Here is a 15,822-nt window from a genome sequence, read left to right as displayed (position 1 = left end):
TAATGTCACCAAATTCTACTTTCGGCCACAACTCTTGATATACGACGAAGTCTGATAAACTGGCTTCGTATGGATCGCCTTGACATAACGAAATTTTCTCTTCGTACAGAGCTGCATCTCGTCCTGTTAGACTGCTAGAATAGCTTGCAAGAAAAGAATCTTTTTTAACTTAATCCATGATAATAGAACTGCAGTATTTTTGTACGTTTAAACTAAAAAAAAGACGTCGAATAACAGACTACGTGCAAGCTAAGCGAGCGAAAACTACCACAAAAATGGCGAATGGGCGGAGCAAACGTGTGTTTTATCACGTGACATGCAGCACTGCTATTAAGCGTTTCTATAAGATTATCTATTTTGACGGCCGAGCGGTCACGATGGCAGCCTATCGCTCTTGTGAACAGGGATCGAATCCGGACGAGTCAAATAATTCCCAACAATTTTTAGGGGGTGGTCCGTTCGGAAATGTTGGACCACGTCCCTCACCACCCGGTCCCTCCATTGTGGGGCAGGTCGAATTCATAATGGACTTCCTAAAAGAGACCCCCTTAGTGCTCACAGGACAGAAAGAGTTAATATACGTGGTACGATCCAAAAGTTCGGGGACTGCAGTAATCTATGACAACAAAAGCATGTATTTGGAGTTACAGCGTATGAAATGGATTCTACCAAACCACCTCTACGTGTTCAGGTCAATTTCACCCATGTCATGTGATTAAACCGCGAGCGCTACTGTTTTTTTTCCGGAGATAGTTACCTTTGTTCTGCGACGTAATAAAAGTGGAGTTTCAAGAACAACCTCCAACATTTTGACTTCGCCATGGTAGAATAACCGTACACCTTTCTTAGCAATTTTAAAGTCTCCGTAGGTGTTTTACCTAAACGCTAACAAAATTTAATGTTGGAAGTTGTTCTTGAAACTCCACTTTTATTACGTCGCAGAACAAAGGTAACTATCTCCGGAAAAAAAACAGTAGCGCTCGCGGTTTAATCACATGACATGGGTGAAATTGACCTGAACACGTAGAGGTGGTTTGGTAGAATCAGAGTCGGTGAAATTAACCTGAACACGTAGAGGTGGTCTGGTAGAATCCATTTCATACGCTGTAACTCCAAATACATGCTTTTGTTGTCATAGATTACTGCAGTCCCCGAACTTTTGGATCGTACCACGTATATATTATATAGATTATTCATAACAAATTTCATTTATAACTTAACCTGCCCAATTCCGAGTGAGGATTCCTTAATATGAACAAAGTTTAGATTCATTTCGAAATACATTTTCACACCCAAATTAATTGGAAAAAAAGTTTTTATTCAAATCACTTTTTCATCAAAATCGAATATAGAACATCCTTCAGATTCCAGAACAAAATATCAAACATTTTTTTTTCGTATCAGTTGAACATCACGAGTTTTTTGAATGTCCCACAGAAAAACGTAATTCCATGGTTACATTGCATTGTTCGCTTCGCATAAGCGAACAATGCAATGTACAGTACTTGTTCTCGATATAGTCTATTCTTAACAAAAATTTCGTACGATTCAACCCGTGAGGGGCCGAACTACCTTCGGACTAACCCTCACTCTCTTTGTTCTCTCCTCGTTTCGTTCCTCCTTGCTTCTCTCTCTTCTTTCCACATTCCTCGGGGTTGAGGCCTAATCCTCCCAGCCCCGTTCGCTTTGCTCAACTCGAGTTTCCTTCGCTTCCCCCTCAAGCCAACCCACTTGTTCAAAAATTTTGCGACGATTCATAAATTCCAGTTGCCGCCGTTTTTATTTTTTTTCCCGTGACGGAAAAGAGTGTCGATTTTAAAACCAAGCATTTTATACATCGAGTTTAATAAAACTATTTAATATTTACAATTTAGAAATAAAAATTAAGAGGGAAACGTTATAATTTTCTATTTTATTTTTCAAGTTAAGATCATCTGAGTTGGCAACACGTTAACAACCACGTTTCATATCCGGTAAATATTTCATCATTTATGACCCACGTTTTTTGATTTGATTACCGTATGTAATTTAATTATTTTTCATTTTTTCATTTTCCTGTTTATTACCCAAGAATTTGTCAATATTTAACCCATTCGTATGTTATAGAAAATGAATGCTGTAAGTAATAATGCCGATATGGATTCAAAATCAGAAGTAAAGAAGAAAAGTAATCCTAAAAAGGATGCTAAGAGAGAAGAAAAGTTAAAGAAATTTCTACAAAAGCAAGAAAAGTCACAAGCTTTGACTCAGAATAAAAGTGAGGTAACTTAAACTTTTATATCTAAATAAACATATAGTTTATTAGCATACATTAGCATGAAGGAATTGGTTAAGGTTTGATACTGAGATTATATTTGTATAATGGGTTAATGTTTATATATTTGTGGTCTTTAGCCCAAAATAGATCATTTAAAATTTTAAAAAATGGAAAATTACAAAGAAATAAAGGATAAAAAAAATATAAATATTTATGTCTTGATTATTGAATGCAACTGCTTTGTGAAGGATCTGCTGCATTGAATGAAAAAACAGGTTGTTTAAAAACTTTATTTACAAATTAATTTTTATGAAATGGTATCATATTTTACATTTAGAAAGGAAATAACTTATCTAAGTTAATATTACATAAGTTATTTCAAATTCATATTTGACACATTTGAAGAAAATAATCTGTTTTTCAAACTAGATTGTTGAACTGCTTCAAACTGTTGGATTGTCAAAAATTGTAATCATGAATTGTGAAAATCATCCAGAGATCATTTTTCATTGAAGGAAAATACTTATTTATTTTTAACATAATATGATAAATATGTTGATGAAGTTGCTTTAAATTACATTTAACTGTAATTTATTTAATTTGACAAAATTTTAAACATTTTGTATTTATTTATGATATTAAGTGATTTTTTTATTAATGATCATAAATACATAAGCATAAAATTTTGAAATGTTTTTACACTGATACTTTATTTCAACAAATAAGTTTATTGTATTTAAAACAAGTAATGCTCTAATCAATATTTTGTGTTTTTACTTAGACATTTTATGGAATTTGAAAATTGTTTTTCAATAATTAGTTTAATATTTTAGTCATTTATCAAGTTTATATAAATTAACAATGCCAATAAAAAAGAGCAACAACTTCTTAATTTATAATAGCATAAAGATAAATACATTGCTGTGCAGGATTTAAAAAATATTACTAAAAGGCTTTCTTGTTTGGAACAAAAGAGTATTTTGTTCCAATAAAGAAAGCTTTCAGTAGATTACAATAACCTCTACCTAATCCAACTCTTGAATGTTTAATTAAACAACATTATTTGCTTTTTATTACAGTTAAGCTACTTTAGTATATATTCCTTTAGAATATTTTAATGGTTAGTGACGCTTCTAAACTCCCGTTTTTCTTTGCTAAATAAAAATGTGCATTCTGATTTCACTTCTTTTAACCAGAATACAGTTTTAAAAAAATTAGTGCTGCGTGCCAAAAATGGGAGATGGCTTATATACACTAAATATTTTTCCTAAATATTCTGTCATGAAATGGGGAAACATCTTATATGCCATAAAATATGGTAAATAAAATAGTGCAATGCATGTAAATATAAAGCAGAAATATCCAGCACAAATAATAAGAGATGGTGTCTATCTCTAATATCAAATTACAGGTACTCCTCACTTTATGACTGAGTTCCGTTCCGACGACTATGTCGTTAAGCGAATTGGTCAATAAGCGAGGAGCTTGCATTGGGAATATAGGATCATTGAAAATTATACAAATTATGCAACAAACTTCAAATTTATTAATAAAAAGACTATTATGGTATGCTATTAGCCTATTATAGTACTATAAGACTATTATAGTATGCTTGGTGCGCATGTCACCATCCACCACTGACCGACACTCAAGCTGAGAAAGGGGATTCTGCAAATTGCAGATCGAAACCCGATTGGTCGTAAGTGCGAGTGGTCGTTAAGCAGATAGGTCGTAAAGTGAGGAGTACCTGTATTTAATATCTAATTATTAATAGTAGTGAAAAAATAGTTTGATTAATTATAGTGATTGTTTGGTTTATTATTAATACTTCAGGCTTAGTGATGTTTATATATACAATGTTTTTTTTACTAAATCTAAGCTTTTTCAAATCGAATATAAATTTAAAACTATACTTTTATAAATGCAACTTTAGTATGATATTTTTGTATATAACTTGTAATAAGTTATTAGTTATTAATGAATTTATTAATTTTTTATAAATTTATTAGAGCTGTTTTCATTGTAACTGTTGTGGACAAAGTGATTAATACGGGCATTATTCATAATGACCAACAAAATTGGGCATTGTAATAAATCTCAATAATTTATCAAATTGACCGGTCATTATGAATACTGCTATCATCTAGTCGGGCAAAGTGATAATAATACGTTGAGGAGTGATCATACACTAGCCAATCAGCAGTCGCATCTGAGTTGCGTGTGCGTATTGCATTTAGTACCGAATTTGGCGGGCAGTTGTGACTGTTTGTGTTCTCGACAGATTCCTCCCAGAGGGGAGCCGCCGCCAGCCGCCGATTGTTTAACGTCAACTAGTTTTTTCATTCACAGTAGTTCTTGAACACACGTATCAGTAACTAGTATGTATCAAACATCTAGTGACGTTAAATAATCGGCGGCCTGCCGGTGGTTTCCCTCTGGGAGGAATCCGCCAAGAGCACAAAACAGTTGCAACCACTGCCATGGTGGTGCACATAGGTAAAATTTTTTAATTAATATAGTTAATAGTACTTAGTTTTAAAAGATTACATGTTCGTTTTAAAATACTTTCGTGACCGGAGGGTCGGAGTCTCTTTGACCCCTCGTCAGGATGTGACACCACCGAGTCGGGCAAGACTCGGAAATCGCAACGCAGAGTTCTTGCGTCACGCGAGCGGTCGCGAGTGAGCGGGTATGTTTGCTGTGGAGGTGGAGGTAGGAGAACCGAGGAAGTGAGTCACTCGGGACACTGGCTAAGTAACAAGAATAACTTTAATAAAAATGTATAAAAATTTTACAGCACGATGCATAGCTAATAAGGACGTATTTTTAGATACGCGGAGAGAGAGAGTTTACAAATGATTCGCGAGTTGATAAATACCTTGGTTAAGCAAATGTGAGAGTCCTGGAGCCGTCGGGTATCCCTGTGAGGGTATGTTCCACGGAGGTTCACAATCCACAGAAGAACTAGTTCACAATATAAAATAATCCGTACAGTACTATGTTCACGATCTTAATTCTCTGTCTTCTAGGTGGGGTCGCTTCGGAAGTAGATCTGAAGATTGCGGGAAGGGTTCAGGGTTGGACTCGCGGTGGCTAACTAAACGATGACTGCCGGATTTTTCATCGTTCCCTCGTATTATTCTTCCACTTGGGTTTTTTCCATGAGGTCAGAATCTCGTTGTTAAGGGTTGGGTGTCCAATATGTGAATTACTTCTGAAAGTTCCGAGTGACATACGTCTAACTCGATGGATCATCCTCAACGAGAAAGCAAGTTCATGGGAAATAATTTTTATGGGTTTCCAACAGATTTTTTAATAAAATGGAGGGACAAAATCGAAAAATTTTGGGTTGAACACCTTCGTCCCTTTGTCTGTCACACTTTGAAATAATTCACAAAAAATAAATATTTCTAAATGAAATAAGTGGATTTTTTAATCAAATTAAAATGTTGCACAATTTAAAATTTGGTACTAAATGCAATACTCGCTCAATGCAATACAATCGGCAACTTAGAGTGCTGATTGGCTAGTGTATGTTGGATGATCACTCCTCAACATATTATTATCACTTTGCCCGACTAGGTGCTAGCAGTATTCATAATGACTGGTCAATTTGATAAATTAACCAATATTTATCATACTGCAAGCCCTTTTTGGTCATTATTCATAATGATCAGAAAGGGTGTGCAGTGTGATAAATATTGCATTGTGATAAATAAAGCATTATGAATAATGCTCAATTAATTACTTTGTCCATAACATAACAATGTAAATTAAAGCAGAAAATTTTTATCTCTGTTGGACACTATTGTTAGGCAGCTAGAATGAGGTGTGCATGGTTAAATCTCATTTTTGGCAATGCTAGTATCAGCTTGGTGTATACTTCCAGTAGTGTATAGAACAGTGGAAACTGAGCAGGAAGTTTTAATCTTCTTTTAAATGTAACAGTTGCTGAATTAAGAAAGAAATTAAAGGAATTAGGGTCAAGAAAACAGGAACAAAGGGAGAACTTTTTAAAAGGTACACAAGCTTAAAATAATAAGTGACACTTACAGTTTTTGTTTTCAATCTTGCTTTTGTTATCCTATACCTGAATGTAGGTTATGTGTAGCATAATCAAGAAATAATATATAATTATTAAAAAAATGCATTATTAAGAAATGCAATAATAATAAATGTGTGATATTAAGATTGAGGTATTAATAGGCTACAAAATGTAGTTAATGATTAATTTAAAAAATAAATACAAAACACTGTTAGCAGTCAGTATGTTCAATTAGAATTTTGACAAGAACTTCTGAACTCTTTTAGACATAGATTTGACTTGACACATAATATAGCCTAGTCAAATCTATGTCTAAAAGCCTAACTGTGAAAAACATTAAGTGTACATTGTACAGTATTTATTAAATAAAAGTCATTCTACTTATACAAAGTAACACTTCATAAAATGTATAAATTAGTGTTCTATAAATTTACCTATACTAGTAACTTCATAATCATTTTCATTGAAATACCTATTACAGATCTGAGCATATTTATTGACTTTTTTTTTTACAATATTTTTATTTATATCTTTACTTTCTGTTCCTTTTTTTTTATTGGGAACTTTTCCTTTGTATCATGATTTTCATCCAGAAATTTGAAATTTCAAACCTGTACCTTTCTTATTATTGGTGTTACACAGAGGCACCCAACAATTAATTGGCACTTCAATAATATCTAAATAACTAAAAAAAATGATTCTTAAACAATGTAAACACAGTATGACTAACAAAACAGGAAGCTGCATATTCATAAGCCAGATACTAGAGTCATGTGTTGGTTTTGAAAAGTGCACACACTATTACAAATTATCTCTATGAAAGCAAAAATATCAACAAGAATAATCTTTCATTAGATATTCTATTTCAAATTTTTACATTCCTTCTAATTTGGCCACATAAATGTAAACATTGGTCTTATATTTTTAATGATTTTTTTTACTTGCCCATTGGGATGAACTTTATATTGTGTATATTATGTATATTTAGAAAAAAACTTTGTTTTCATGATACTCTAGTAAAATTAATCATAAGAACTAAATGTGTGTCAAAGTCTTATTTTTGGCTTTCTTAATAAACAGTTTGAGTTTCCTTTTATTTAAATATGTTACTGAATTTCATTTATCTGTAAATCAAAAGCTATTTATGTTGAATCATTTCTGAATCCATTGTTTTTTTTATTTTTTGCTTTATATAAGGCTTGCAGATTGCTGATGATGCCCACGAGGATGTAAAATCATGCTTATCAATAATAGTTTTATGTGGAATAAATTAAATTTATATATAACATTGGTAAAAAAAAACAATTAAATTTAAGTTTTCTTTTGTGGTTAATTGTTTCATTTATATAAAATTTAATTTTATTGTGTAAACTTAAGACTACTACATTATGTAATAAATATTTCATTAGAAAACCATTATATGGATAATTATAAATTATATAAAAATTTATATTGATATATTTTGTAGAAAAAAATTAAAGAGAAAAAAGAAAAGGAAAAAATTGAATACATTTCAGTTACTCCAGAAGGGGAGAAAAAAGGTAAAATTTATTAATAATTTTTATTTAAGTTTTGACACATTTCTAATAATTTTTTAAATTCCATAGATGTGTCAGGTCCAATGCCTGACAGTTATAGTGTGCCATATGTAGAAGCAGCTTGGTATGCTTGGTGGGAAAAGATGGGATTTTTTAAGCCTGAATATAAGGTAGTATTTTAACATTATAATACTCTTAATTCTGTTTAATTTTTCATGTCTTTAATCCCGTGTATATTATTCTAAAATTTTTTCATGTGAAACTTCTGTTTATGTTTTTTTTTTATTTTTGGAATTCTTTGCTGTTTTAATGTTCTTTTAATAAGAACTAACAGACAAGTTATGGTACCTGCTGAATAAGGAATTAATTCTTCACCCAAAAACCTAATAACCGGTGCCAGTCCACTTAAATTATATGGCAAACGTTTTCGGACACTTCACTGCGCCCTTCCTCAAGCTTTCTAATCTTCTTACAACGAATTTTTGAACAAATGAAGTCATATTTCCGTTACGCACGTGCCAACCAAATAAAATTTAAAAATTAAAAAATTAAAAAAAAAATTAAAAGATCGAACAACTCAAATTCCAACCGTTCAACTATCTTCCGTAAATGAAGCTTCCTCCGAACATTCTACTGTTTTGCTATTTACAAATTCCTACATCGCTCCGCCCTTCCTCTAAAGAGCGATGACGTAAGCAGCTCTACGTCATTGCTAAACGTCGCACTTTTTAACAAATTTCAAAAACGCTCCTCCACACCTTCAATAAAAGATCATCATCCCGTTTCCTTTCTTTTACTCTGTCTCGTCTTTTTGCAGCAGGGCCTGCCAAGCCATCAATCTTTTAATTTTTTTTTTTTTTTTTTGATTTTTTTAATTTTTAAATTTTATTCGGTTGGCACGTGCGTAACGGAAATATGACTTCGTTTGTTCGAAAATTTGTTGTAAGAAGATTAGAAGGCTTGAGGAAGGGCGCAGTGAAGTGTCCGAAAACGTTTGCCATATAATTTAAGTGGACTGGCACCGGTTATTAGGTTTTTGGGTGAAGAATTATTTACAATCCGGTGTTTTAGTAGGAGTTTATGAATAAGGAATTAAATAGAAAAAGTTAATTTATATTAAAAATTGAAATTTAATGTTTATAAAAAGTTACTTGTAGTCCAATATATTTGCACTCCCAACATCTACTACAAAAAGGATTACAAAATTTCTTTGTATGTCATAGATGATAAATCCAATAGAACCCAAGTACTGGCTCTTGATGAACGACCTTAAGTCATCACAACACTATGAATTACTCAGAGCAATGCAAAATTTCAATATTGCAAAAAAGTTCTTATTGAGTCCCTGTACAAAATGATAGGAAAATTTTAGAAATTTGGAACCTGATATCGATATCTCCAGAACAGATCAACAGATCAAAAAATAAAATGCTTATTGCACATCTACAGGCCCAACCCTATCTATCAATATCTAATTGTTCATCTCTGCTGAGAAATCTAGGAGTTCAGCTAACAAAAATATCCTTAGCATAATATACATATAGAAGAAATTTGTAAATTTTGCCATCTGACAATTTATAATTTATTCTAATACAGTTCTGATTTATAAAATTTATAATTTGCAATAAAATTATCATCTATCACCTATATTTTGAGAAACTTTTACTAAAATCTAATTTAGATTTCAAGTTCTAACATACATTTCCAATTTAATGTTTTATTTTTCATTTTTTATCAATTCTGGCTGAGTTTGTTACTAATCAAATTCCTGTAAAAGCAAAGTTTAGACCAATTACACAATTCCTAATGTGCTGTTGTTTTGAGCTAGATCTAGTCATTGACAATTTATATGTTATAAAGTGAAAATATGAAAATGAATAATTATAAAAAAATATAATTTATTCAATTAGAAAATCCATCAGTTTGATTATCAATTGACTATAACTATAGTTAAATTTACATTACCTTCTGAAATGTAAATACATTAATTAGTTCATAAATTAACATTATTAAGAAAATATTCTAATAAACAAGAAAAATTGTTATTCTTGACCACACCACAAGAACAAGAAAAATTTTTAATTCTAGAATATTATTTAAAAGAACTTTTTACATATTTATATACTGAATATTTCATCATATTAAAATTAATTTTATATAAATTTAGAATGATAACTTACAAATTTTCACATATATTAAGTATATGAATTATATTAATATTATCTCTATTAGTAAATATTCTATTTACTAATAAAGTTAATATTAATATCTTTCATAAATCGTTGAAGCTGCAAAAATAGTTTATTCCATTCCTTGCACTTATAAAATTACTCATCACTATATAGGGGAAACTAAAAGGATATTAATTAATTTAAAATATGAAAGGCATAATTCTGTTTTTCATGAACATTGTTTATTTAATAATTGTAATATAGATAAAGAAAACACTACACTTTTACATAGAGAAGTCAATACATATAATAGAAAATTTAAAGAAAGTATAGAAATATTAAAAACAAAAAAATTAACAAAAATAAATGTGAGAATAAATGAAAACTGGATCAAATTATTATAAATTAATAAAAGAAATAATGTAATATATGTAAAATTTGTAAAAATAATATGTAATTTAAAATATAAAATTATAAAAAATATATAACAAGTTACATATTTTTTATAATTTGTAAATTATATAATAAAATACAGAATTAAAATATGTAAAAGCTAATATGTAAATGCCAAAAATAAAAATAAAAAATAGGAATTTTAACATAGAAGTGTTGATTCTGTGTATTGCAATTATTGCATTTGTTAAAATGTGAGAACTGTCATAAAGATTAAAATTAATGTGATGTTAAAAGGGGGAAGAATGTACATCAAGGTATGTTGTAAGTTTTAAGAGCCTTTTACAATTGTAAATACTACATTATTATTTTAATAATAATGTAGTATTTACAATTGTATATTTTTAGTCAACAGAAGAGGGGTTTATACCCAAAATGCATCTTGGCAATAAATATAATATTTAATAAAGCGGATGTGTTGATAGTCTATTGCCTTATTATACCACTTCATTGTGTGTAAGAGAAAGTAACAAAAAAAAAAAAATGCATAATTTCATTAAAGGGAATATATATGAATTATAATTATAAAATCATTTTTATTTTAGAGAAACTTAAAAGAACAAAATTATAAGGGGAAATTTGTCATTGTTATTCCACCACCTAATGTAACAGGAAATTTACATTTGGGACATGCTCTTACTTCAGCTATTGAAGATGCTGTAACACGTTGGTATGCTATTAAAGTTAAATGTAATGAAAAATTAAATGGATAAAAATTTTAAAAATTAATATTTTGGTATTTCATCATAGGAATAGAATGAAAGGAAAAACAACTTTATGGAATCCAGGATGTGATCATGCTGGTATAGCAACTCAAGTAGTCGTGGAGAAAAAAGTTTGGAGAGAACAAAAGAAAACTCGCCATGATTTAGGAAGGGAAAACTTTATTGAAGAAATCTGGAAATGGAAAAAGGAGTAAGGAGAATGAAAACAATATATATGTATATTATATATACATGAATAAATAAATGAAAATATATACATATATATTTTCATTTATTTATTAGTCTTTCCACCCTGTGCTATTAAGAGATGCTCTTCTTATGCTTATCATGGATTTGGCTCTCAATGGGAATGACTGGGCTATGAATGGCTTGACATCCATGAAAATTTCTGAGGGTCCAACAAACAAATAAATTTGAACCTTAAAGGCCCATTTCCACATTACACAGAAAATATCGTAGAAACAAAAATAGTGACATCACTTTGAGTCTATAAATTTATTATCTTGGAAACCTAGAGCATGAAATACTTCAACTTTTCCATTTTTATTCGAAGTTTCTGTCATGTTTTAATTAATAGAAAAACATAATGGTAATGATGCATTAATGACACTGATCATTTATACAACAATCATAAATGGATACTTGTGGTGGATCGCTAGTGAAACCCCTTCTATATGGCTCACAGAATTGTGTTCATACTCAAAATCTGTTTGATTGATTTTTATTAAATTTTGCCATTTTTCATTAATTGCAATGAGGAATTCAAAAATGTAATAAAAAAATGGGGGTCCATGACTTCATTTTTGAAATATGAGGTTTCATGAGTATGTGTGACAAAGCGATATTGCACTAATCATGTGATTTTGTTGCTAGCATGTTTTCTACAGGCTTTTCTATAGAATTGAGTTTGTTCTCAAAATTGAATGGGCTGATTTTGATAAAACTTTGCCATTTTCTATTAATTGCAGTAAGAAATCCAAAAATATAATGAGGGTCAATTTAAATGTAAAATGTAGGGTTGATGAATTTGTTTTCGATATACGAAGGTATTAAAGTGACAATGCCTGTGCTCTCTGGTGTGACTGAGCATGCCTAATGGAATTTAGGTCCAGGGATCAAAAATAAAAACAGCATTGCATGTGCCTAATGGAAAAATAGGCACAAAAATGAACAAAGCAAAGCAATCAATAATGATTGCTTTGTTGTTGCCTTTCCATGTTGACAAGTACAAGGATGTCTACCATGGTCAGTAGGTACAAGGATAGCCTCTCCTGTGGCCAACAAGTGACGACAATTGCAAAGTTTACCTGTTTGCATCCATTAGGTACAAGGATTGTCTTTTCTGTGCCTAACAATTGCATGGATCACTTCTTTCTTTTCATCTCCTCCTCAATTTTATCTCATTATGACAAAGTTGTGCAATGTCTTAGTTTATAAGTCTAGCGCTACAGTCAATGGAAATCTGTTTGAAGTATTCTGATTTAGTTGAAATAGAATTAAACAGAAAATGAAGTGGAATGAATTTTATTAATTTTTATTTTTGTTTTCTGATAATGTGGGAACAAGTTAATGGGCTACCTTTATCAATCTGACTGTTTATATATACAGTAGAGCGTCGAAAATTGGCGTCAATTGGGAACTGGGATTGTTCCAATTAGTCATTTGTTCCAATTTCCGACTTTGTACGAAAAAATATATTAACCTGTCCGATGTTCAAATTTTTCTCCGTTGCGTATCGCTTCCTGTTGAATTTTTCTCCGTTGCGTGTCGCTTCGTGTTGAATTTTCGTCGATTGTAAGCCTAACGAAAATTTTTATAATAATAATCGAGGCTATCGTATCGTTAAAAATTATTTCTCTATTTTGTACAAACAAAATAAATATATTGAAGAATATAAAAAACATGAAAATTATACTTTAGAAGTAAATCTAGTATCAAAAACGTTCGATTCAGCACGACACAGTCCGACTGAAAATCGTTCCAATTTCCGGCCATTTCAATTACTGACGTTCCAATTAACGACGCTCTACTGTATAGTTATATTGAATTGAAATTAAATTTTAATTGAATGGTTTAATTATAAAGCTTTATGTATGTAATAAGGTTTATATGGATCTTTACAAATTAATGTATAAAGTAAATAATGTATTGTTATAAAATTCTTTATTTTTGATGAATTTTAAAATATTCTTATGGTAAGTGTAATTGTGACAAAAGTCTTAATTTCAAGAAAATGTTTTCTATAAACACTGCACGATTTTTGATTTCTCTAAAATATGTAAGCTTGATTGCATTAAACTTTAATTTCATTTGCATTCATTCAAATTTTTATTATATTAATTTTAATAGTAACAGTCTGTATATAAACACTTTTCAGCTTGTATCAACAAAATTTTTGTAACATATGGCCTTTAGTATTCATATTACTTAAAATCAAAGATAAACTACATAATTTTTTTACTGAATTCTATCATTTAGAATTAATTGTTTAATTAAAAGGATGTTAAAATTTGTTACTTTCTGTTTTGCTATTATTTTGAAAAAGTAAGCTAGTAAAAGTTTATGTATACTTATTGATTGATTAATCATTTTATATAGTATTTGATAATTTGTAATTTTTAAAAATTATAATTACAGAAAAGGTGACAATATTTACAAACAATTAAAACTGATGGGCTGTTCTGTAGATTGGGACAGAGCCACATTTACTATGGATCCTGTGAGTAAATTATGTTATCAGTAATTTTTAATATTTTTTATTTTTGCAGTGAATATTTCATTTAAAAATATGTTAGTATTGCAAAATAGACATGTTATTCAATTAACAGTAATTTTGATTTTTTCAAAATATTTTCAAAAAGAGATATTTAACATTCAACATAAATATTGAATGAAATATTTATAATTAATAGAATCCTAATCAGGAAAACAAGCATTGCCACAAAAATGCTTTGAGCTTTATTTTGTCTTAAATTTCCTTCAATAATGTTGCTCAAAATATTAGTAAAGGAATTTTAAGGCACTTGTAAAGCTTGAAGTATTTTTCTGTAATGATTTATTAGTGAGGTTGCAGCTGAAGTTTTCATCCCTAAAACATGAATGTCGAATGTCAAGCGCCGCTTACAAGATAGTGACGTTCAACGTTTACGTTTTAGAGATGAAAACTTCAGCTGCAACCTCACTATTATAATAGTGACATTGCTTCACCAAAACTTCCTGTAATTGTAGTCTGTGTAATGTGCACTTTATTTTTATGTTGAATCTTACTTTCAAATATGGTTCCAGTATCCTTATGCCACAACTTTCAAAAGTTTCCATTATTTAGATGTTTTCATAGGGCTTTACTTTTCAACTTGGTTCCACTAGTTTTTTTTTATGGGAATTCCAAGTATTTTTAGTCATCAATAACTTCATAATAGGATAATTTTCATGATAATTCTATATTCACCTGACAAATGATAGCTTGAGGCACATCATGTTACATGTTAACTAATTGACCAATAATATGTTAAAATTTTAAAAATATGCTATTAACTTATAAATGCTCAATATTTTTAAATAAACCTTTTAAATGGGCAAACAGGAGGCAGTCAGCTTTCAAACAAGATATTAAACATATGCAGACTCCTACATTGTTTGGTAGCTTGGTGCCACTATTCTCTCTCATTATAAATCTAGGTGACAAAATATTGATTGCATAAGTCCAAAATGATTCAACAATTTTATTCAAAATTTAAGAGTAAAATCTGTACTATAAAAATAATAGAAGTCATTACTAGAGCATGAACCATAAGAGTCTGTTATGACCATTAGTTTCTTCTTGCTTCAACAATTTGAATTAATGCTGACTACACCAAAACTAAAATTCAGCAACATTGAGAGATATGAAGTCATGAAGTTCTACTTCCTGCAGTGTGGGTGGCACATTCCTGAACTGACCATTTCAAGGTAAATTCTGGATGCCCAATATTAGCAGTAACAGATGAAATTCATGATCTGATCCTTAAAGACAACTGCATTTCAGTTAAGATGATTTCCAAAATCTTGCAGATTTTCTATGAAAGGATTTCCATGCATAATTTATGATGTTATTGACTTGCAAAAGTTCTCTGTGAAATGGATTCTGAAGCTTCTCAATGCTATCAGAAGTGGAATTAGATGATTGCCTCCAAAGCCATTTTGGTATAGTTTTGTGCCAATGTTGAGGATTTTATGGCCTAATAAGTAACTACTGATAAAATATGGCTGCATCACTATGATCCAGAACTATGATAAAGGAACAATCATAGAGGCATGGAATGAAAGGAACGGTATCATAGATGGTCTTCACAGCCAAAGAAATTGTGTGTTCAGAGAAATTGTAGGTATTCTAGGACAAGGATGGTATCACTTTAGTACAGCATCTGCCAAAGGACTATGGAATCAACATCATTTATTACTTGTTTCTATTGGATGAATTGCAAGAGATTTTGAAGGTGTAAAAAACAGCATAGAAAGCTGAGTTAAAGTGTACTCTTTCTGCAAGATAACATCTTAAAATAATTTCTTTCATACTCCAAGGAAATTGCAAAAAGATATTTCCTTGTGTTGATATCTATATAAAAGTCTGGTGTGACAAAATAATAATTTCTTT

The 15,822-nt window shown here is 30.3% G+C and overlaps 1 protein-coding gene across 1 annotated transcript in view; it reads left to right on the top strand.

Moving 5' to 3' along the window:
- Nucleotides 1-1,946: 1,946 nt before the first annotated feature.
- Nucleotides 1,947-15,822, top strand: part of ValRS (Valyl-tRNA synthetase) — a 67,025-nt gene continuing 53,149 nt past the window's right edge. Inside the window, exons 1-7 of the mRNA XM_067273842.1 lie at nt 1,947-2,019; nt 2,107-2,262; nt 7,771-7,843; nt 7,910-8,010; nt 11,010-11,134; nt 11,215-11,379; nt 13,827-13,908. Coding sequence (XP_067129943.1) covers nt 2,110-2,262; nt 7,771-7,843; nt 7,910-8,010; nt 11,010-11,134; nt 11,215-11,379; nt 13,827-13,908 — 699 coding nt within the window. The 5' untranslated portion in view covers nt 1,947-2,019; nt 2,107-2,109. The remainder of the gene's footprint in view (nt 2,020-2,106; nt 2,263-7,770; nt 7,844-7,909; nt 8,011-11,009; nt 11,135-11,214; nt 11,380-13,826; nt 13,909-15,822) is intronic.

This window comes from Centruroides vittatus, unplaced genomic scaffold (assembly GCF_030686945.1).
Source record: "Centruroides vittatus isolate TY-2023 unplaced genomic scaffold, ASM3068694v2 contig_5, whole genome shotgun sequence".
In the NCBI taxonomy this organism is placed as follows: domain Eukaryota; kingdom Metazoa; phylum Arthropoda; class Arachnida; order Scorpiones; family Buthidae; genus Centruroides; species Centruroides vittatus.
The sequence above is the reverse complement of the archived record's forward strand: the minus strand, read 5'-3'. Positions and strand labels throughout refer to the sequence as shown.